This window comes from Cheilinus undulatus, linkage group 7 (genome assembly GCF_018320785.1).
Source record: "Cheilinus undulatus linkage group 7, ASM1832078v1, whole genome shotgun sequence".
In the NCBI taxonomy this organism is placed as follows: domain Eukaryota; kingdom Metazoa; phylum Chordata; class Actinopteri; order Labriformes; family Labridae; genus Cheilinus; species Cheilinus undulatus.
In genome coordinates, this window is record NC_054871.1 from 41,015,641 (window position 1) to 41,040,279 (window position 24,639).

The following is a 24,639-nucleotide window of genomic DNA, read 5'->3' on the forward strand; positions in this document are numbered from 1 at the left end:
TAAATAGATTTGTGTGTTCTTATGACAAATCTATTTTTTCAACAAGTTTTTAGAGCTCATGACAGGGATTTTTAACTAGAACATTTGAAGAGTCTTGTTTGAGAGGTTTGTCACAATTTCATTTGATACCCTTTGACATAATGGGGTATTAAACAAACTATGTTCTGAATCTGAATGTTTAATAGAGGTAAATTTGACATTTGATTTATGTGCATTAGAAATCAAGGTTTCACATGGCTATTCCTCATTTGTATGACTGTGATTCTTAATTTTCAACTGTATTATTCCTGTCGCATTTAAGAGCTTTTAGATTCCCAAATAATAACTTATATTTCCTCATTTCTTCTCTAGTCTCAGTACACAAACCTGGGGCTCCTGAACAGCATGGATCAGAATGGCGGCTCAACCTCCACCAGCCCCTACAACAACGACCATGCGCAGAACAGTGTGACAGCCCCATCACCCTACGCCCAGCCCAGCTCCACCTTTGATGCCCTTTCACCTTCCCCAGCCATCCCCTCCAATACAGATTATGCCGGGCCCCACAGCTTTGATGTTTCCTTCCAGCAGTCAAGTACAGCAAAGTCTGCCACCTGGACGGTAAGACGATGACCCATCAGAGTAGTTTGTAGAGTGTAGTTAATGTAATAGTAGCTCATGGTCAAACCTTATTTCCCAAAATGATTTTAAAAATCACTGCATGCTGAGTAGAATAATACCTGTTTCTAGTTATGTAACATCATCATTTTTAATTTATTGTTCTCTTTAGAGTGGAGGAGTTGATAAGAAGGTATTTTTCTCTGAAAGTCTGAAAAATTTTGAGGGATTTTCTTCACACATGCTCACATAAGTTACCTCCTTCAGTTGTTAGAAAGTAGAGCTTCAACAATTTTTTTTAGGGATACATAAATCTTCAGGAAGGCAGTATTTCCTTTTCTAACATATCTAACTTTTACAAGGGTAACTTACAAGATGAAACTTACTAACCTGACAACCCAGACAGACTGTTTCATATATGCACTGTATGGATATATTTTACATTCATCTGCAAAAGCTCCCATAGAGAGCTTTTGGGAAGGCCAGTACTTTTCAGAAATTTCTCAGAAGGTGTTTGGAGGAATGCTCTGTCTGTCACATTCATGACGGGCCAATCAGAGGGACAAGACAAAGTAAGCTAGTACGCATGTGCAGCTCTAGGAATATAGTGAACCGGACAGGCATCGATGAGCAGAGGAACATGATGTGAATAAAACTTAGGCCAATCAGGAGAAGAATATTGGCTGTGAAAACTTCTTGTCCACCAAGGGGAGCTTACAGTTTGGCTCTTTGCTCTTGGTATAATAAAGAAATGTGGTGTGATGAAACTGGTGCTATTATACAGCTAGATCCAAGCTAAAGGCTACCATTGAGTTTTAGAAACTTTGCATGACCTGCATTTTTTAAGCGACTTGAAAAATCATATACTTCACATGCATCCATTTAAGTTGATGGCACAAACTGATTATTCAGCTTGTTGTAGTTACTACAGGTTTTGGAAAACCTTTTGTTGGAAACTAACCTAACTTTTTTCTTTACTTGCCACATTGATATTTAGTTCTAGGTCAGAAGTGGTGGTGTCACAGTACCACAATAACCCATGTAAAAGAGTTTTTTCTGCTTTTAAACATGGTTCTATAATATTTAATATAGTTATGATGAAACCAACTTAGATTTTAAAAAGTGTTTAATTTTACTATCAAAGTAAGAAAAGAAGACGAATAACCTAAGGATGCCCATTAAAAAAAATAATGCTAAAGCAAGTAAGCAATTGTCTTAGTTCACACTGAAGATATGTTATAAAATCTTGTGTGTATCATGGCCCAACTCAAAGATGGCCATTAAAGAAACCTCAGTGTTGTTTGTGTAAACCTTTCATCAGCAAAACGGCAAAAAAAAAAAATAAAAAAAAAAAAAATGGTGGAGCAGCGGGCTGAAGCTGAGGTCATTAGTTTGTTATGTTCTTTTTGCATGTTGTTGCCATTTTTCAGGGTCAGTTTCTTTTACAATTTTCCAACAAAAGTTGAGCTTATTCTGTGAAATACTGTATTTGTTTTATTTTTTAAGGATAGAGTTGTTTCACATTAAAACACATGAAGGATTGCATGTACAAAATGACTTACTTAAGCCCAGTGATCCCCAGTTAATGCAACAGCATTTCACTTCACAGGAGATCCAATTTAGTCTCTTTCTCTCTGTATATAACCCAGTAGAAGTCAATGTTTGAACAAAAAGATTTTCCTCAAGAAACTGTCCTGTTAGGCTTTTACTTTCTGTATTGCCTTAAGATAAGGGTACTGTACATTCTCATCTGATTAAAAAAACTGCTTATATTTTGAAAGAAAATTACTAAATTCTGGTAGTTTAAAAGTAATGACATCTGCTTAACCGTGATGTAAAAGAGCTTACGATGGATCAAAATGTAAATGAAAATCACTAAATGAAAAAATGTATATGTTTGATATCACAAGGGGCAGCTTACATTTGGCTTGCTGAGTTCTCTGCAAGTTTCTTGAAGTGAAATGAGGCATTCAAAGGTAGAGCTGTGTTCTTATTTGACATCACTGTGGGAGCAGGAAATGCTATGTGAGCTGCTGTCCCACTATGATAGCTTAGAAAATGCCTAAAACAAAAACTTAGCACACAATGAATGCGATCAAAATAATTCAGTTGCATTAATGTTGGACCATAATGTGTTAATGCTCAGTGCCCTACTGAAAGTACTACCTCATTACTATAAAGAAGATTTTAAAAACAGTAAAACAATTCTTCATGAGTCTTGGAAGGTAGGATTCCATCATGCTCTTGTAGGACAGTGTCAGATTAGTCAGTTCCTAGCAACAGTATGTTTTTATGAGACCTTCAGGTTTATTCTATGTCAACAGTATCTCCTAATGAATGATTAAATCTACTGTCATTTGCCACAGTCTGTTTCATATGTATCCGATAAGCAGGTGAAAAGCTTGTTATGATAAATATTGACCCACAGAGACACATTTATGCTCTGGTTGTCATCAAAACGGGTCATCATATGAATTAGTGATTTGTCTGTCAGAGTAGAGGTTAAGGAGAAACATCTTCCATGAACTCCTTATCTGACAATCTGTGCTCAGGGCAGACTGAGGAGCACTTTATTTGAAAGTCCTGCGTTGCACAACTACATCTGGCAGGGAGGAATGTCACTTGAGATGTATGGCTTCAAATCATGACTAAACCCCAGGCACTCCTCGCTGAGGCATCACTTGATGAAAGAAGTGAAGCTAAAGGGAATGAGCTCACTACACAGACTGTCACCAGAAGAGAAATTCACTTCAACCACATTTTCTTATCTTTCAAATGTATTCCTTGTTTAAAAAAAATCTAATTTATACTCCTCAAATATACCTTCACTTATAGCTGGCGGTGACACATTCACGTTAATTATCTTCAAACTCCGCTGACTCACAACTTTGCCAAAGTTCACTGGTACTTTGTTGATGACAGAGGTAAACAGCTTTAACAGTTGGTCCAGGTGTGGTGATGTCCTGAGCAGCTCCACATTACTGTGTGATGCTCTGTAAACCTACACAACCAGCTCCTCCTGCTCTGTCATTACACACGACGGGGCTGAGGGACAGCTGTTGCATCAGAGCCCCACCTGCTCGCTTGTTTATGTGTCTGATCTGCCCTGCTGTGTGCTGACACTGTAACCACAAACCACACAAGTTCAGTGTATTAATGCTCCCTAGTGGACACCGTAGGTGACAGACATGTCACCCAGTTTAGTGACAAACCAGTTATGTCTCTGTGATGACTTATTTAAGGTCATGTTTTGAGTTCCTGATCAGAGTGTAAGATACCAGAGTTATTTTGCTGTCTTAGGTCATGCATGCAGCTAACCAATAACTCACATACTAATAAAATCCTTTACTGGTAATGTATTTCTCACAATTCCCTTAAAAAAAGGCTTATTAAAGACAGAAATAATGCAGATAAGGGAGACAAATTCCCTTTTTTAATAGGAACAGATCATGATAAAATGCACACAAACAGTTAATAAAATCTGTTTAGGCACAAGATTGATAATTAACGATCCTCGCAAGTCATTCCTGTAAAATGTGTCTGATGTGACCGTTGTAAAACCTGCCTGGCTTAATGCAGTGACTTAAACGCTCCCAGCAAACAGGCTGAACTCGGGGAGTGCTGGGCCATTTCTCACCTTATTCCTTGGCCACGCCGACTGTGGGACTGTGACATTTACCCAATTCCCACAGTGCCTCACTCATCCCTCTCATTTTCACAGTTCCAAAAAACAAAAGTGTTTGTCTGCTGTGCAACTGTGAAGAGGTTAAGAGTATGGTTTTGGGAGAGGCACGCCCCATTAGGACACATCCCCGTCATAGGCATACATGTAGTGTAACAGACTGTGTGTTCCAGTCATAACACATGACGCAAGATTGGTTTGATTGGTCTGACTTAACGTTTAAACGTAGTGGATGGCTACCTATTATCTTGCCCTGATGCTCAAACTTTATATTTACCATTCTAAGTCATAATTATCTAAAAATAAACAGAAAGGATGAGATTCTTTCTTAGTTTGCTGTCACTAATTTTCTCTTTTTCTGTGTGGCAAGTTTACCTGTGCCTTTTACGATGAAAAATAAAAAATGAACTATAAATAAGTTAATTTTGCAAGATTAAAAATTGAAATACCAAAACTATTAAATGTAATGTAAAAGTTTATAAAGTTTATAGAAATCAAAACAAAAAGGGATTAAAGTCAGGTCAAAACATGCTCATCATTCCTCCTTATAAATCAAGACAAATGATTGGTATTTCATTTCTTTTTACAACAACCTTTCAAAATAAAACTGAAGTTTGCTATAGACTGGGAAAAGGAGAGATCAGTCTGGTTTAGATATTGGCCAAAGCATTTGAGCCATGGCTGTTACTGTTAAAACATTTTAGATATTTCAAAAAAAAAAAAAAACTTTGGACAAACAAATCTTAATAGACCTTCTATATTAGGGGTGGGCAAATTGCAGCCTGGAGGCAATACATGGCCCCACTTCTCACTCAGTGAAGCCCACAAGTCAATTTAGAATATCAATAAAGTGTAAAAATATGAAAAAAGGAGGACAAACCTGCCAAGAGAACATGAAATATACAACGTTCACGGTAATAATCTTTGATTACTGGTATGTTTAGTTCTTTGCAAGAAATGGATAATATAATTGGCTGTATTTATTTCATTAAAATTCATTTTTATCCATAATTAAATGCATTTTTAAAAATTCATAGAACATTTAGTGAATAACCAGTAAATACTACATTCATGGCATTAAAAAGAAATCGGAAATTGGCTTAAATTCTGTGTTTAGCTTTTTTAAATAAAGCATTACTTTATGCAGCTGGGTTTAAAAACAGAAACATAGGTATATCGAATTCAGATGAAAGCTATACATTTGTTCCTTGTGTTATAAATATTTCTATTTGATAAATTAAGATTATCCAATCATTTGTATCCTCTGTCAGTGAGGATAAGATTTATTTAGCCCTCCTTACAATCTAAGTTGCCCATCCCCGTTCCATTTAGTAGCCTCGATGTTTTCCTTTTCATATTTTCAGCGTTTATTTATAAAAAAACATCTCAATACTGGCGAAAAGTTGTTTTCCAGTTGAATAACCAGGTAACATGGTTTGGCATCAGCACCTTGAGTGCAAAGCGCAGTTGATTAATCCACCTCAAAGTATTTGTAATTTCTTTTAATCAAAAATACCACATACTCAAATAAAAGTTGAATTTCAACATCATTTAAAAGGAATAACAATAAGTTGGCAGACTTCTAAAAAAATTAAAAAACAGTTTATGAGATAATATTTCCATCTGTTGACAAGGATACGAAACTTGGAAAAACATAGTAGCAGAAACAAATAAACAAGCCTCTATATTGTCTAAGTCTGTTTTACTAAAACTTTTCAAAGTAATGATAAAAAAGCAAACTAAATAAAGGACTGCTTTCACATTATTCATATAAAAATATGTGTCTCTTTCAATAATGCTAAACCTTTGAGTTACTTTCTTTTGTCATGACCTGGCTTCACTGATCTTTGTTTTGTTGAGCTGATCGTCCATAATGGCTGACAGAAGGAGAGAGAGAGGGTCATTCTCCAGCTGTGATTATAGTTTTTGTTCCCATCACTGAGGAGGCTCCCTAACCTGATCCCAGGAGATCTTTTATAAAGCTCCTATAATCTCAGCCCAATAGCTTGACTGCTGGACTGACGGACGGATGGCAGCGAGCCACTGAAGATGTCACCACGGCAGCTTTGCTCTGTGTAAAGATCTGCTAATGCCCTCCCCTTTTTGAAGGCCTGCGGGATCTTCCACGGGACTTAGAGGACTGTGTACTGTGCTTTTTGATGACTGTTCTTATGGAGACACACCTAATCCCTAACCCACACCTTAACCTCTTCCTGTCTAGGATAACTGTGACACACACAGACATTTCCCAGAACTGCTCCCACACAGTTTCCTTGTTGGCACTCCTGCAGTCTCCATGGTGTTCCCCCTTTTATTATGTTGTAAGAACAAAAACACTCAGCCGGGTCAAATCAATACACATGCTGGAGAGGTTTTATCTTCTTTGCTTTACTAAATTAATGGAGTGTTGCTAATGAGGCAGCCATTGTTGTCAACCGATGCAACCATTGTGAGGCTGAAGATTGGTCGTGTTTGCTGTGTGTATTAGCTGCCACCAGGTATAGCCGTCAAAAGGAGAGGAATGTCACGGTGTGGGCTATCAGTGGGACGTTGTAAGGCTCGGGGGGATTACAGTAATGGATTGAGGGCCTGTAGATAATACTTGTGTAAATACTGTGTGCCTCTTTCCTGAACCCTGTGCTCCTGGAGAGGGCTCCGTCTTTTTGAGAGTTAAGCTTGATGGTTGCATCTCACATTGCGCCGGAGGAGGAGGAGGAGGAGAGCCCTCCTGAATTCTCAAAGAGAAGAGTATTCTAGCGAAAGGCTGCAAGACGCAGCATGTCCCTGGAACATCTGCGGGCCCGTCCCACGCCTCACGAGATGGGGCCGAGACTTGTTTGTGTCAAGAAGCTTGTCACGACTCGCCCATCACAGAGAGACAAGCCCTGAGAGCTACAGATGGGAAAGGTGGAGGGGAATTTTTTTTTAAAGGCAAGAGTTGAAAAGGTTTTTTATGATATGGGCTATGGGATTTCTCCATAGACGCCATGGAAAGGCCCATTCTCTTACAGTTTAGATTAAAAGATTCCTTTTTTTTTTAACAAACAACACCGTAAAGAACCCCGCAGCTACAATTTACCTGAACAGAAAACAAGAGATGTGCCTTAGCCTTAAAAAAATGAGACATTTGTCTGTCATCAGTAGAAGAAAAGTTTTTCTTGGATCAGAACTTAAGAAATCCTCATGGAGTTCTTGGAAGCTTTTAAAAACACTCTCACACACACCCCTCATAAATAAAACATTGTGTAACTGAACTTCAGACATAGTTACATATCTGAAGCTTTAAAAATTCTTGGGGAAAAAAACTTGAATATATTTTATTTGTAATGATGTATTAGTTTAAAGATTGCAGGAATTTACTTTTTCCTCATGTCCCTTAAAAAGGTCCCATTTCTTGTGAAGTTTCCACGGTTAAGACAGGCCTTTTTGTACTAAAACTAGGAAAAGCATTGGAGAATGGAAAATTATTTTCTGCAAACATGCATCATTTTACAAGCATGTTGATGCATTCAGGGACAACTCAAGCTAGCTATCAAGTAACTTTCAAGGACTATTTCCAAATTTAGTGGTAAAAAAAAAATGCTTAATTTATTTTGAGTTTAGGCGAAACATGTTGCAAGTAGCTTTAGTTTATTTATCACATTTTAAATAATAATCGCAGTGTCATTTTTTTCTCATATTGCACAGATCATAAATGAAAATAGGCTCTATACAAAGTGAGAGTTAACACTGTAAGACTCAAATATTAATTTGCCCTATTTTAGCCAATAGAACCTCACTGATCCTGTATTTTTTCCATATTGCAATCAAAGTTGCAGAAAGAAAAGTTACCAGAATCTCAGTTAATGCCAGTTTTGTTCAGCTCTATTTCAAACTGGGCCTAAGACAAATATTTTTTTAAATAAAAAAGTTATGTGCAAATAGAAGCTAGAAAAAAAAGATTTTTTTTTTCTATGTTTTTTTTCTTTTGTAGCAGTATGGTCTTTTAGTAAATCAGACACTGTACAGTGCTGTGGTGTACCTTTTTCATTTGGCTATTATCTTTCATGGAGTTCTTAGCTTAAAAGTAAACTTTTTAAGGGGTTACATTATTAAAAAACATTTGTAAACCACTGGTTTTGACTGCCGGTGGAAATAAGGGTTTGTTGACTGACCCGGAGAGTGACAGACACTTATTTGACTCTTTCAGCACTGGCTACATAAACATGAAGCCACATGACAGTGTACACGTTTGCCTTGGGACAGTTGTCATCACTCAGATTTTGTGGATCAAACTGGGTGCTGAAGTCAAAAACATAACTATTTTTTAAGTAATGAAGCAAAGAGAAAGGTTCTCTAAAACTTCACATTTTCTTCCAAGAAGCAGGTGTTTCACTTCTGTCCCAGAGAAAAGAAGAGAGTGAAAAAAACTCCTCGCATTATTGGTGAATTAAACAGGTTCAGGAGAAGCTCTAGGCATGACATGACATGCCAGGTATGAAGAAGACAAGACCAGAGGCGCCAAACAGTGCTTGTTTAAGGCCTGATGTTTGTCAGGACTTGACTTCTGCATGCGCCCGCAGCGCCTGTCAGGGAGAAAAGAACGCTACAGCTGTGGGCCTGCCTCAACCTGCACTGCACGGGAAGTGTGTTTATGTGTGTGTGTTAGAAAGTAAATGAACACATGCTGTAGTGTGGAAGCATCTTAACAAATTGTATGTTGCATGCACTCAAATTATTATAAGAACATATTTTCATTATTACACCCGTTTACAAGCTGCAGGCGAATCAGTGTGTCTCTTTTATTTGTCCTGCAGCAGTCACAGTAGGTTATAAGCAGCCACTTTGAGTCATCCATTATTTTTTTGATGTATTGAAAGAAAATGTGTCAACTGTGTTTCTAGCTAACTTTTCTTTCAGACGATCATGATTAAGCGGCTCTGTATTGTGCTCTGTGTGTTCCTTGGCTGTGACCAATGAAAGGCTCATAATTACATGTTAACACCTGAACACCGCGCCCTGTGTGAGCCACTGAATCCCATCAGTCAACTGGCTGTCCTCCACCCTCAACACTGTTAGCTTTAGCAGGGTGCTGCTTTCAGCAGTCCGCGGCAGCAGCGTCCGCTCTCACTGCTGAGCAAACACGGCTCCAGCAGCACATAGTTGTGTGCGCAAAGTTTGTAGCTCCAGGGCAGGGATGGTTCCCTGGTGTTTACGTGGAAGGTTGAGATAGTGGATATGATCTAAACAAACTTTGGTTTTCTCTCTTAAACATCTCTGATTAGATCTTACAGCTCTGATTTTCCCCTTCAGCTACAAAACCAGCAGTATGTAATTATTCCAAACTCCACGTACTGACCCTTTACGCCGCTCATCTCTTTTTCTCTTTGCATCATAATCTGCTCTCTGTTGCTCTTTTACCTCCATCTCTCTGCTCAACTTCTCCACCTCATTTAGCAGATTGACAGAGGCGTACAGGGAGTATCAGGTTAGGAGCGAGGGGACAACCATTCATCTTTTTTCTTTTTCTGGAAAGCTGCTTTGATTTGCGGGAAGAATCAGTTCAGTTGTTGTGTTGATGTGCATGTCTCAGAGCTGGAATTGTGCTCTCCAGTCATGTTAACTAGATGTATTTATGCACAAATCAGAGAACTTGACATTTAATTTCATCTTTATAACCTCACTGTCTTCTTTAACTTTTAATGCCATGATAACTGTAGCTGTGAATATCAGCAGCACTATGTGTCAGTTCATCCTCTGCATGCACAATTTATAATGAGGTCACTTGAGGAAAGGAGCTGAGTATTTGGGTTATTATTAACTCTCCTTTCATGAGTGGATCTCTGGGTGAAATGTAGTTTGTGAGTGAGATTATGAGAAGGAGAGATGGGAAGGTGCTGTTTTAGGTTTGTCCTGATGAAAGAAGATGTTTTGCCTGGGGAGAAAAGCAGAAAATGTCCGTGCCAAAGCTTGTGTAATATTTAAAGTTAGCATAGACCGGCATTGGGAAGAGCTCCTTTTCTTTGGAAGCTTGCTTAATAGAGGTGGAACTTTTTTTTTTTATTGTATTGTTCTCCAAGAGAGCCTCGAGCGGGTTTTCACAATGTTCACTTTTCTTCACTCAAATGAATCTGACAGGAAAAATTTTCCCCTCCTACCCCCACCCAGCGTTTCCTGCACTGAGAGGGATTTGAAGCTGTGCTTACACAGCACTGATTTGAATGATTTGTTTGCACAGTTGGGTTATGCCTATTAGTAACAATTCAGTCTTTCTTAATGCTTACTGGTTATCATTTCTAACACTGCCAGGGATCAAGGAACATCCATTATTCATGACTCCTGGCTTTGCAAACTTGAAAATGTGCCAGCTTGTGTGAGCAACCATCACATTTTGGCACCAGATCTTTAGTACCTACCGTGATTACACCTTCATACCTGCTCTCAGAACTAAAGCAGAGCCATTTTCTTTTCTAATCTGCACTCAACTCTATGTAGCGTTAGCTTGCCAGCTCTCTTCAGAAGTTCAGTATGATGAGTGGCCATCAGATGCTTTAGCAGAACACCCCTCCCTTGAAGATGAAAGCCAGGCCCAGTTTAATTGCTGCTGGAGGGGTCCATTTTATGGCGCTCCTCGGAAGTCCCAGAGGCTCTCTGAGACATCTTTGAGGTTGCCCAATACACACTTGCAGCACCAAAACTAGTGTGTGTGTGTTTATTTAAGTAGGTCATAATCACAGTCTTGTCTGTAACCACTTTTTGCCTCAGGAGGAACCATAAGTGCAGAGTCCAGGCAACAGGTGTTACTTGCATCGATCTGTGCTTTTAAAAGTTGTTGAAGCCTCAAAACAATTGTTTTTCTCAAATGTTTTTATCTTGTATTTTGTGTCTTCCAGTACTCCACAGACCTGAAGAAGCTGTACTGCCAAATTGCCAAGACGTGTCCCATTCAGATCAAAGTCCTGACCACGCCACCCCAGGGTGCTGTTATCAGAGCAATGCCCGTTTATAAGAAAGCAGAACACGTTACTGAAGTGGTCAAACGCTGCCCGAACCACGAGCTCAGCCGCGAGTTCAACGATGGTCAGTTATTTGTACTTTATAACAATTTTTCCTTAATGTTACATTATGATAACAATAATCATTGACCTTTATTTAAACCTTGAAAATCATTGAGGTTTCACCCATGAATAGTGTAGTTGGGCTGCAAGATTAAAAATGTAAACTTACAAATATAAGTGCAAACAAAAAGTATTTACTTAGAGAGAAAACAATCACATATAGAGGTGAAATGATTTGAATTAACTATCTCAAATTGTCTCAGAAGAATAAGCCTGTCAATAAGAGTATGTTGTAAGAGATTCCACATGTACGGAGCATAAGAGCTAAAAGTGGATTTTCAAAATTCAGGGTAAACCTGTGGGACTTGAAGCAGAGTTTGGTAAGGTGTAGTAGACCAGTTCAGCATAGATTTTGTATGACATGGTGTACATCCAATGAGGGATTTATAGATAAAAAGATATAAAAGTTCATCACACCTCTATGAGAAGACAAACCAGAACACTATGATGGGTGTAAAATGATCTCCAGCTATAAACTTAGAGGCAAAAGGAGTGAAAAACTGAGTTATGGGATTTGGGAAGTGGAAGCATCACTGTAGTCCAACACTGACATAAAGACTGCTTCTATCACACATTTTCTACAGTTAAAAGTGAAGTTAGATCTCCATGCTGTCAACTCCCACTATACCCACACCCAAACTTTCTTTATCTTACCCACTCTGTGATACGGCCATCACAGCCCAAGGAACATCGCCACCTTCAACAAACAAAACAAAATGCCCTAATGGCTCTGGAAACCATAACCAAAATGCAGCTATCCCTGAAGTCAACATTATACCTTAGAAGAGGAAAAAAAAGATCAAACACAACGCAAGAGTAATAAGAGAAAAGGGAGTGGCCTTTTAAGGCTAGATCTCATCCCTGCAGGCTGCATGTACTACTTCCTTCTAGTTTCCTATTTTCATGAGGGAAGAAAGAAGAGAAAATACTAATGTTTAACGTTTTGCCATCTTCACTGCATGCTGCCAACATTTTATCAACCATGCTCATTTATCTTTCAGGTCAGATTGCTCCCCCCAGTCACTTGATCCGAGTGGAAGGAAACAACCACGCCCAGTATGTGGAGGACTCCATCACTGGAAGACAGAGCGTATTAGTACCTTATGAGCCGCCGCAGGTGAGCTGTCTGTCTTCACTGTGCTGAATGCCCTGTCAGCGATAGCTCAGCACCTCTGCCTGCACTGACTGATAGAGCAGTGACAAACCAAACCCTCTCAGAGTCTGGCCTCTCATGTCCAGCAACTTAGGCTTTCCCCCAGCAAATCTGTCCCCTAAAGACCCTCAGAAGGAGTTAGTTCTGTTTGTCAGTATTTGTTTTTCTGCTAGTTGGTAGATTTCATGCCAAATAATTAAAAACAAGAGAAACAGAGGAAAAGGGTTTTATTTAGTCAAACCACAAAGAACAAAAAGAGTGTTAAAAAATGTTTTGAAATGTGACATAGATATAGGTCAGTGGTCATCATCAACTGGTGCCAAGGGTCACATAAGGCCCCACCAAAGCTATCTGGCCCCCAGAAGATGATGGAGGAGAAAATATGATGTTGTATCTGGGGTATCTTTTTCTTTAAATACCTGCAGTGTTTAAATCAACCCCACACACAGCTGAGATTGATACAGTGTCGTCAGGAATCAGTTTATATTTGATTGGTTAATATTGATTACATCTGCAGTTTTCTGTGTCAGTTTTCCACCTCAAGTTTTTTGAGAGTGCAATTTTTCCTGTCTGATAATTAAAACAAAAATCTATTTCCTGAATGTAATTTCAGGAATCACAACAGCATGTCAGTGTCAAACCCAGTGATGCACATGACAGCCCCAGAAATATGAAGCTAAAATATATCAATTGTCCTTTTTTAGGATGGTTGCAGTATAAGCCATAGGGACTGATCTTTCTATTAAAGACTATAACTTACTTTTTTAAGAAAATAAAAATAGTGCATTGATAATATGTAAATTGGACCAATAATATCTGTTTTATTGAAGTTTATTTGGAAGTCCAGCTGGCACACAGATTCATTCAAGAAAAAACTGGTACTTGTACAAATGTAGTTGACGGTCCCTGGAATGGGTAATAATACTATAATTTAGTTGAAAACTACCTCAGAGTCAGTATTTCCTTATGACTGATGTTTTGTGAGGCCTGCATTTGATAATATATAAATTGGCCCTGTGCAATAGAAAAGACAAATTTCAGATCCATTTCATACCATCTCAACCATTTGGTTACTGACGCTTTTAAAGCCATTCCGTGGTAGTCGCCACATTGAAAACTCGGCCTCAAACTAACTCTTGGTCATCCTGAAGGAAAAGAAGTGGAGCAGAGGCAGGCCTTAAGCCACTTGACAAGCAGCTACAGCACGCTGGCTTGCAGTCAAATCGTCCATGTCCCTAATTATATATAGCTCACATCCCTCTTTAAACCAGTGGACACGTTATAGAAAACAAGTTATGAAAAAATTCCCCCTACCCTTCCCTCCATAGTGTGTGCCCATAGAGATGTGAACTACTCTGAACACACTCTTTTTTTAACCAAGCTGTAAGTACTGTAAAAATGGGCATTTTAACAGATCTTGTGCATGTGACTTATGGTGCTTCTGCAGCCATCTTTAAGAGGACACTTCAAGGAACTGCACTATTTTTCACTGCCATTATTTTTTAGTACTGGAGGTTGCTGCTTGTCTCTACTGTACGTGGCGAGACCTAGGTGCCCTTGTATCAAAAACGATTAAGTTTGATCAAAACTGAATTAGATCATAGAAACTGTACGCTAGCACTCTTTATGGTGGCTGGCTTTTCACTGGGCTAAAAACTCAGACGTCTGATATCTCAAGAGGTGCAGCAGCTTAATTTATAAACATTGATTTAGCATTGGAGAAGTCCGTCTTTTAAACTGATTTGACTCCCAGCAGGCTAAAAGTGAATAAAAATAGATCTTTGCCTATTTCTAGAATAAACCTGTTTTGTGTTCTTTATTTGCTACTCACCTGCTGTGTTTTTTCTCCTTCAGGTGGGCACAGAATTCACCACAATTTTGTACAACTTCATGTGCAACTCAAGCTGTGTTGGTGGGATGAATAGACGCCCAATTCTCATCATCGTCACTCTGGAAACCAGAGAGTAAGAGTCAGCATAGATTATCATACATTGTGTTTCTTTCTGTCATTGCATTGTTTTTTTTGTTTTTTTTAACCTGATTGTTTCTCCGTCTCCCCCTAGTGGTCAGGTATTAGGCCGCCGCTGCTTTGAGGCCAGGATCTGCGCCTGCCCGGGCCGAGACAGAAAGGCAGACGAGGACAGCATCCGCAAGCAGAATGTAACGGATGCCACAAAGAGCAGTGAGGGTACGAAACGCCGTAAGTAGGGCTGGGGCTGGTGATGGGCTGATGAGCTTTGGTCTTGGCTGACATGCTGCCCGAGTTGAGGACCCTCAACCTCTGCACTCTCTAACACCTAGAGCTCAGTGAATGCTACCAAACTTTCTGCAACCTTCCTCCTTTTCTGCTTGTTTATCCACATCTCCGTCTTAGGCTAACTGTGAGAAACAAAACCAGAATGCTCATACTTTTTTCTTTCTTTCAGCCTTCCGCCAAGTCTCCCACGGCATTCAGATGTCCGCCATTAAGAAGAGAAGATCTACAGATGAGGAGGTGTTTTGTTTGCCGGTAAGTTTCACTGAATTGTGTCAAGAGATTTTCTTTTTGTTAAATCAATGTAACTTTAGAAGCATTTCTGCCGCTGACTACACTCTACACACTTGTAACGGATTTTAAAATTTGGGAGACCTCAGACATAAGGCCAGTTTCAAGCAATTTTTTAATGTTATAAAACACTCAAACTAGATTATTTAACCAGGCAGTGAGACCACACACCTGCCGTTTGAAGCAATGATTTCATAGTGGATATGCAGACAAACAATGTCACAGAAACTGCCATGGTCAGATGTGGCTTCAGAAGAAAAACAAATACGGAGGATGATCAGCGTCATCAGCTGGCTGTATGACTCCTGGCCTGTGTTTTGTTTGCAGCAAAAGGACAAAGGCATAGGAGTTAAATCCTGGCTGAGAAGATGACATAGTTGTTTATTATGTCTACTGCCATATTTGTAGAAGTATGCAACATTTGGTTGGTTATGCTGCCAAGTCTGCTCACTATCATTAGTAATGGAAGGAGGCAGCCTGATGAAGAGTCGTAAATATCAAACAAATATCAAACAAAAAAAAAAAAAAACAAAAAAAAAAAACAAAAAAAAAACAACTACATAAACAACGTATATTTTAGGTACTCTGCCTTAAACTCTACACGGCAGCACTTGCGTCCAATTGGACCTGAAGCACTTGATGGCACTTACTGATGTTGTTTCTTCTTGTCTAGATCATTGCTTGTGTTGTTCTTGCTCTCAAATGTACGTTGCTTTGGAGAAAAGCGTCTGCTAAATGACATTGTAACATTGTAACATTGTAACTTGATATTTAACGGCTGAAGATCCGGGAGACTCTGACTTGATCAGTAGCAGTAAAATGACTGTATTGACAACTTGAAGATTATTTGGAGAAATAATTGGTTGTGACAAGCCTCGATTTGGGCCATGCCTTCTGAGAGTTCTGGGTCAAATTGAGCCTTAAAATTAAGTTTAAAACTGTCTAGTGTGCAGACAGTTTTGGGGATAAGTTCCTGCAGCTTAGTTGTGATTCTGATAGAAATTCATCACCATTTAGGGCTGTTAAATTATGAGATCTTGATTATCAACACGTTTACTCACCAATTTTACAACATGAGGATAACATGCATCTATTGAATCTAAACACTCAACACTTGAAAAAAAGGTGAAAATATCTAAAATGTTGGACACCATTATTTCCGACCACTGGGGTTGGCTTTTGAGCTTTTGATTTGGATAAAGGGAGACAAAAATATGTAGAAAACTCCAAAGTAGGATAAAATGCACAATGAAGTTAAGGATGTTTCCCTCTATGTTGCACAAGATGCCCTTGAAACAAGTCCCAGTTAGTTTTTCAGTTCCAACGTGACCTCGCTGTGACAATGAATACATTTTGTTTTAAAATGTGCATCTCAGCTTCTCACTAAATACTGCCTTCCCTTGTCTTTTTCTTTTACAGATAAAAGGTCGTGAAATTTATGAGATTTTAGTAAAAATCAAGGAATCTCTTGAGCTCATGCAGTTTCTGCCACAGCACACTATAGAGTCGTACAGACAGCAGCAGCAGAATCTCCTACAAAAACAGTGAGTACATGTTTACATCAATAAAACGGCCTTTTGTTCTCAGACTACCCTACATCACATGCAAGGTTCACCCTGAGATCAGCCTCTACCTTTGTGATCTGCTGGTTTGTTTTCACACAATCCTTTTAATTATTCTGTTGTGGTTCTGAATCAGCTGCAGTGATTTAGCTTTACATAACTGACTTGTTGCTGCTCAGATAAAGGCTTTGCATGAGATTTCTTGATTCTATTTATTGCAGTCATTGAGGCATTGCTGCCTTCAAATAAAAGCTGATAATAATTCCCTTAAAATGGCGGTTTAGTTTTTCCCAGCAGCCTTTGCTCAATGCTGCTACTCAGAGGGTGAGCCTTGCATCAAGTGGAGCTGTTTTTTTTTTTGTTTTTTTTTGCTTCTCATGGGATACGAGCCAGATCCGATGAATCGTGACAAATGTACCTGGCTACGTTTTGTTAAGGAGAAGTCTCAAAAAGATTGGTGGTAACGCCTTTGGGTGCTTTGCCAGAGGTTTGCACAACAAAATCCGTGCCTCGGCCTCATCTATTTATCTTGAGCGTAATTAAAAGTGTCTCAGACGCACATGTTCACACACTCTTTTCCTCATACACGCCCATTTCACTATAAGCAGTGGAAAAGAAAAGATGGGTGTAAATGATAGTTTGACAGCCCTGTGATGATAATTACTGCTTATGTTATGGTTTCCCATTAAGAGACTGGCAGACAGCCGCAGTGAGATAATGCTGCATTCGCTGCTTTTTGCTTTATTTCTGTTTTGTGCTGCAGACCTGTTGCTGTCAGGCCAAAATAATTATATTTAAAAAAGGTAAAACAAAGCTAAAAGTCATTGTGAAAACAGACATTTAACAAAGACAAGGTGCTTCAAAGGTTTAAGGTGATATTTAAACACTTCATATTCCACACTCTATATTTGAAGGAAGTTTTTCTTTAACATATTTGTGCCTTCTTTGGTTTTCATCATTAACTGAAGCCAGTGAATAGTTGCATTCTTTGTAAAGACCAGCAGGGGCCAATCCCACAGGTTACAGAAGCCAAATTCTAAGGAAATGTACCTTAAAGTGGCCCTGCTTCCAACTATAAAGTCTTAACTAAGTTTGTCAAAAATTTCATACTTAAATGATACCAAATTTTTTCAAAATGTAAAGCCTGTTTTTTTGTTACTATCAACGAGCAGCAAAATACAAAAAATTACATCTATTTCATAGATCCATAAAAAATGCAGGCAGTGCTTTAGAACTGAAACGTAACCACTGTTATTATGCAATTTGGAAACGTGTGTACTTTACTTTGGTTGAATTGGTAGGCAGGCATCAGCAAGGCTTGGTTCTTTCTAGTCTTACACAGTGCTTTGAAAAGCTGGTATTGTGATGACCCTAGTGTTCACTCAGGCCCTGTTCACACGACAACGTTTTCAGGTGAAAACGCAAAACTTTTGAAGTGGTATGGCTGTCCGTTTACACGAGAACAGCATTTTGATGCCTGAAAATGGAACGATTTGGAAATGGGCTCCAGAGTGAACATTTTTTAAAAACATCTCTGTCTCCATCTCCGTGTAAACCGGGAAAATGACACTTTCTGAAAACGCACGTGCTCTACAGCTGCAGTCTGTTGTCAAGCATGAGTGTCGCAGCACTCTGGATCGAGACCTGGCAGCTCGAGCCGGGCCGTCCGATTTAGAAAAGGGGAAACATTATTCTTGTTTGGAGGGCTATCAGTGCCAGTTTCTTAAGAAAAGTCATGGTATTAATTTTGGAATGATTACATCTACTCTTTTTTTTATCAATCATCATGATAATCACTATCACCGCCATCGTAGTGCGACAGAAATTTCACAGCTAGGGCTGTATATATTTATCTACAGTCCTATTCGAATGTCATTTATTATTTTTTACAGATTTCGAATTATATTCGAATATTTAGGCAAGTTTTTTATTAGTATGTATGTAAAATGTTTAGTTGCTTTAATCACGGTGTAGTTACATATTTGTCCACTAAAGGACCCTCAAATATTACATTACAGATTGCAATAAAGAAATAATGAGCTAAAAGCAAAGGTAGCTAATAATAATTTTAATATTACTTTCTTAGTGCAAACACATCCATCTGCACCATTTAGAGGCCTTTAACAGGTATTTTTGGTACTGATGGTCAACTTTAAAACGAACAAACGGGTTAGAAATTAAATGTCAAACAAAAATAAATTTAATTGCGCCCCTTACAGCGGTGTTGACATCATGTTTATAATGAACAAAACATTTTTTAAAAAGTTGGTACGATCTTGTTCCTACATGTTTTTACCTAAAAACACGAGGCGATCCTCGTCTTCTGAATCAAGAACAGAGCGTTTTTTGTTCACTGTAGTCCCAGCCATGGAGAAAACCCTCTCCGCCCTGACAGAGATGCCCGGGATGCACAGGTAACAGCATGCCAGCTGGGACAGGAGAGGATACCTGGACTGGAACATTTTGCACCACGACAGCGGGTTACTGTTGGTGGGCAGCGCGGTTTTACTCTCAGACATCAGCATCTCTTGATGTAGGGAAGCCTCACTTGCCAAATCACCACCAGCGTGTGCACCACCTTGGTGATAAACATTCCCAATGGCAGCCATTGCGGCGCCTCTGTGTTTTGGTGTGAAAACTTTATTGTTCATCATGTCACGTGTCATGTGACGAAACATTTGGTTCTTACACCTACATATGGGTGAAGTAGAGGCCAAGCAAAGACAGGAGAGACTCGAGAATGATTATAAACAGCAAAAATATTTGTAAAAAGACACATTGGAATAGTACCTTCAGCTTTCAAATATTAATGAGTTTTTGAATATTCGAATTAAATTCAAACCACGAAATTTGTTCCAATAGCCTTAATATTAATACAAAAAATGCTTTGCAAGATCAGTCTTGTTATAACATGGATATCCACTGAGAACGATTAATTTTCCACGGACGAATTCAGCTCTTAGCCTTTAATTTCTCATAGATTTTCCCATAAAGGGCAGTGCTGCTCATGAGAGCAGCTGGAACCTTTTCAGGATGATATTTCTATTTTCCCTTTTTTCAAATATATCTGCTTCTTGGAAATGATTTAGCCTTTATCTTTTTTCCTAAAGTTTTATTACAGAAACTTCAGCCCATTGACTCTCCTGTCTTCTCCTCCATCAGCTGCGAGACAGGATTGAAGCTTCTGTGTTAAGGTTGAAAAAGAGTTGTAATCACTTTCAGAAGTAGATAAAAATGAAAAGGGGGAAATAAACATGGAACTCTTTGAAAACAAAAACTGAAAACGAAGCAGAACGTTGTCGTGTAAACAAGGCCTCGGTTAACAAATCCCAATCATTTTATGCTCAAGATCACAAGTGATCAGTCTTCTTTTATTATTCTTCACCAGTATATTTTCTTTGTAAGTTACAGTCACATTTAAGGTGAAAAAGACAATAACGTGGGGCAGTGGTTCTCATCTAGTCAAGCCTCAGGACCCACCATCACGCCTTAAAGAAAAACTCCTCCCCAATTTCTGATATTTTTTGACCAATTCAAGTTATTTAATGAAAACTAATACAGCTTGGATCTCATGAAGTTACAGACAGGGGACAAATCAAGGAGACAGGAAAAAAAGCATGTTTAAAATAAGTTTCATAGATTATTCGTCAAAGCTTTTACTTCCAGGCTCACATGATCCACTGAAAAGGGCTCCACAACCCACTTTTGGGTCCCCAACACCTAAGAAAATTTTTGCCTCCTCAGGACTGACTCTCAAAATGAAAGTGATGCATAGTGATCAAAAATTACTATCAATTTTAATTATTTTATTGTTAAATCTAAACAAATTAGCCCTGAGAAAAAAAAAGTTCTTACCCAAAGACTTTTGTTGAAACTTTTTAAAGTATTTTTATCACAATTTAAGTTAGTTTCTGTAAATCTTACTCTAACAGCCTTAAAGCAAACAGTGGCTTGCACCCCCTAAAATCTTTGGCACTCCCCTTAGGAGTCCAAGGTTGGGAACCAAAGCTTTAAGGTTTGACTTCCTGTAATTGAACAGACATTTAGACATACTGGTGGTTATTTGCTCTTCTTTAAAACAGTCTGTGGTGTTGTGCATGTTTTCTTTGTAAAATCCTTCTGTTCTGTCACTAACTACTCCTTCAGCGTTTCCTCTCTGTCTCTGAAATAAAAGGTTCTGTCTGCCACAAATGTTTCAGGCTTTTTATTGTCCTCTGTGTAAATCTGAAATAACTCAAACCAGCTCTGATCTATGTTCCTAGAGTGCCATCTAGTGGACAAAGGCATTGTTGCACAACTTTGTTAAATCTTCAGTCCGACTTTGTTCATTCCCCTTGTGGGTCTCTGTTCTTCAGTGTATTTTTTAAACTTTACTTCCTGACCCTCTGGGCCTCCTCTGGGTCTCTCCTCCTCTTTCAGCGAGCCCTTATTTCTGCTCTCTCTTCTTTCTGGTTCCTCCCTCACAGTCTGATAAAAACCCGCCTGGGTAGCCAGCTCATGGAGCCAGCAGGAGAGCAGAGGCGGCGCTGGAGCTCCTCCTGAAACTCTGCTCCACATTCCTCCTCCTCCTCTTCCTCCTGAGCTACACGGACCTCCTCTCTGTCTTCTTTATCCACTTTGATTTTTCTCATCTCCTCGTTCTCTGCCTTTTCTGGCATTCTGGGGACTAGACACTGAGACTTTCTATTTTTGAGACCATCATGGAAAATGACTCATGCAGGCTGCAGCCCTACATGCAGGATTAAGACTTTTTAAACTCTTATTCATACCAGTGGCCATTAAGAGTCAGAGTTTATGAATTCATGACTGATTGCATGCTTTATTTTTGTCTATGATGATGATGTTTTACAGGGTTGCCTCATGTTTTGTCTAGGCCATCCCTGTTTTATTTCCTGTCTTTGTCAGTAATCTGCTGCATAGTCTGTTAAACGTTCTTTTTGTTCGGCCTCTTCTGACGGTTGAATTCAAATAGGAACCAAGTCTAAATGTTGACAAAGCTTTTAACATTGAATGTGTTTTGCAATTTGCATTGCAATGAGAGCTGGACTCATTAAATCTCTGTTTTAGGGTGTTTTGGTTAAGGGAAAAAAGACAATTATTACTGAAAGTTCTTTGCTAGTGCTGGTCATGTTTTATAAAATCACTGCAGGACAGTTTGTTTGAACTGCAGATGTGCACTCTGACATACCAAGCAGATCTGTTTGAAACAGATCATTTTGTTATTTTTGTGGCTATTGCACTGTCGTCTGTCAGATCACAATAAATGCTTTCTTTGTTCGAACTTTCATTAAATAGTCTGCTCTACCATTTCACTTTAGAAATGCATGCTCAGTTTTAGAGTCTGATGAAGGGTTCTTAAGACTGATAACTATTTCAGTTTTTTAAGGGTTGTATCAATGAAACAAAATCATTACACACAAGTAGGCGGGGGTCCAAGAACTAAAGGTTGGGAACTAATGGTGCAATGCCTTTGCGCTATTTCAGGGAGTGAAACTCTACCTTAATGATTCACACCTAAACTGCATCATAATCAAATTGCAAGACGAACACTCTTGTAATTCGGCGGTTTATTTAAGCTGCAAGATTTCTGGTCTCTTCCTCTGCTCTGGAACTGCAGAATCAGTACTGCGCCATCGCTTTCAATCCACCTCCACCCCAGCATCCACCTGTGGGCTCCAGCACAGGGTTTAAGATGGTATTTCATCACTACGACTTCATCACCCCTCCCAAATTTATTTGGGAGGGGTGATGAAGTCGTAGCCTGAGGCCAAACAAATGTAGTAGTGACATAATACATGTTTGAACAACTACAAATGTGAGTTGATTGAACTAACCTAACATAATGCATGTAGGCTAAAGGGGCGGAGTATACATTATAAAGTGAAATAATTAGCGTCAGTCATATTTCTTTGATTGTGGAAAGGCCTGTATTGTAATCACAATTAGAAGTCAATTAATTTTGCCACAATTTTAAATACTTGTACTGGAATGAAAACAGATCTTTAACCTGACATGTGCCAAATTGTCCTTCATTTAATTTATAAATTTACAGTTTATTTGTTAGGGAAGGACAGATACAATATACATTATCCATCCCATGCAAACATCATAGTGTTTATAACTAATGCTATCTTGCAATCAATTAGCAACCTCCAGTCCTAATAAATGAAGCCAGTGCGGAAGTGCAAAAAACTGCAATACAGTGAGTGTTCACTTGAGGCTGGCTGCAGGAACACTGGAAGTCTGGACATGTGGTAAAAGCTGTTTATACACTAGAAATAAACTGGTTTACAGCCTGGTTCAAAAAACAAAATGTGCCTATTAGCTAATGTCTTCATGAGCACACAACCCACTTTTGTAAATCCCATCAGGAATCATAAAAACAGCTGAGAATCTAAAGGGACAGCCACATGTAAAAGAATTTCAATTTCTTTTTTTAACAGTTTGACAAAACCCGTGAATTCTTTGGCAATCCCAAAATATATGTGTGTGAGATCCCCCATTTTTCTGCAATTTATCCAGCACAGTGTAATTATAGGTTCAACACACACAAAGAAATTATAGAAGGTGTGTTAAGATATCTCATTTTTAATTTCCAGTCAAACTCCTTTTATAATTGACTATTAGAAGGGCTTGTATTAATAACACAGAAGGCTGCTTCCTCGAACAGTCCTTGTGCAGATCACTTTCTGCATTGGTCAACTCAACACTATCGGGTTTTTAGATCTTAACTGATAAAAAAATGTGAGACAGCAATGACAAAAGGACTGACTCTACCAGTTTTTTTCTTTACCGGCAGAAGGACATGCTAGACTATTTGTCCAGAGAGTTTGGACAAGTCTGAGCCCCCTCTGCAGGAAAAAAAATGCTTAAATAATAGTTTCAATTTTGAATCAACCCAAGCATTGTTTGAAATTTTGTGTTGCTAACATTGTCATAAAAATCATCCTATTATAGATACTTTGATAATACCATGTAATGAATTTGCAGCTGTAAAAACTGTGTCCCAGAACATAAACATTAAACTAAAAACAAAGCTTTGTTTGATTTAGAAATTTCTTTTTCTCATTGTTTGTCCTGTAGAGCAGTCTGCCTTCATAGGCTACAACACTCTGCATCAAATGTAACACAGCATCACAGTCAAGCAGACATTACCATGACAAGAAATGTTTGATTTTCTTTAATGTAAAATATTCTTTATTAAAGATAAAGATCTGGGAAGTTATGTTGTCATCAATGCAACATAGTTGCAAAATCCATGTAGCATTGGTCTACATTTTTTCATGCTAAAAAAATCTATAATGGCTACCATCTATGTAAACAAACGTTTCTCCTCTTAATTATTATCAGTTTGATCTCTTCCTTTTTTCCTCTTTTTTAGTGGAGAAAAAATGTCATACTTTCAGAAACATTTCATACCATAATAGGCCTTTATAGGTTGGGAAATATCCAGAAACATTAATGAGTTAATGCCTTGTATGCATATGGAGGAGTGCCTTATATGTTTTGGCTTGAATAGACAAGTGTAGTGATAAAAATCCCCATAGGCTACTCCGTTTTGTTTACACTGATGATTTCATGAAGGTCAGTCCTGATCAGAAGTGTCTAAACCTCCTAAATGTCCCCTCCTCTCTCGCTCACCAGGACTTCGATGCAGTCTCAGCCCTCCTATGGCTCGAGCTCCCCAACCCATGGAAAAGTCAACAAGCTGCCCTCCGTCAGCCAGCTGATGAACCCCCAGCAGCGCAACACGCTCACCCCATCCAGCATGTCTGGAGGCCTGACTGACAGTAAGTGTGTCCCTTTGTTCTTCTTCCTGTCTAACTCAAACCGCCCATCCTCCTCCCTCCCCCTTCTCCACCCGTTGTCCCGTCCCTCCAGGGCTGATTGTAGTCATGTAGAGACGGCGTGTCCAGGCAGGCAGGAGGGGACCTGAACCCCCCCTCAGCCCCCCTACAGAAAGAATGTGATCCCTTTGAGACTGTCCTGCAGGAGCTGTTGTG

General features: G+C 38.9%; 1 protein-coding gene across 6 annotated transcripts in view; it reads left to right on the top strand.

The window, feature by feature from the left end:
• tp63 (tumor protein p63) overlaps window positions 1-24,639 on the top strand; it is a 60,427-nt gene that overhangs the window by 31,214 nt on the left and 4,574 nt on the right. For 4 of the 6 annotated variants that reach the window (XM_041791769.1, XM_041791770.1, XM_041791774.1 and 1 more), the window contains 8 exons: window positions 352-600; window positions 11,152-11,338; window positions 12,378-12,493; window positions 14,384-14,493; window positions 14,593-14,729; window positions 14,956-15,038; window positions 16,494-16,618; window positions 24,281-24,426. In XM_041791769.1, the coding sequence (XP_041647703.1) occupies window positions 352-600; window positions 11,152-11,338; window positions 12,378-12,493; window positions 14,384-14,493; window positions 14,593-14,729; window positions 14,956-15,038; window positions 16,494-16,618; window positions 24,281-24,426 (1,153 nt within the window). The remainder of the gene's footprint in view (window positions 1-351; window positions 601-11,151; window positions 11,339-12,377; window positions 12,494-14,383; window positions 14,494-14,592; window positions 14,730-14,955; window positions 15,039-16,493; window positions 16,619-24,280; window positions 24,427-24,639) is intronic. The other 2 variants (XM_041791771.1, XM_041791773.1) reach the window with 1 other exon arrangement.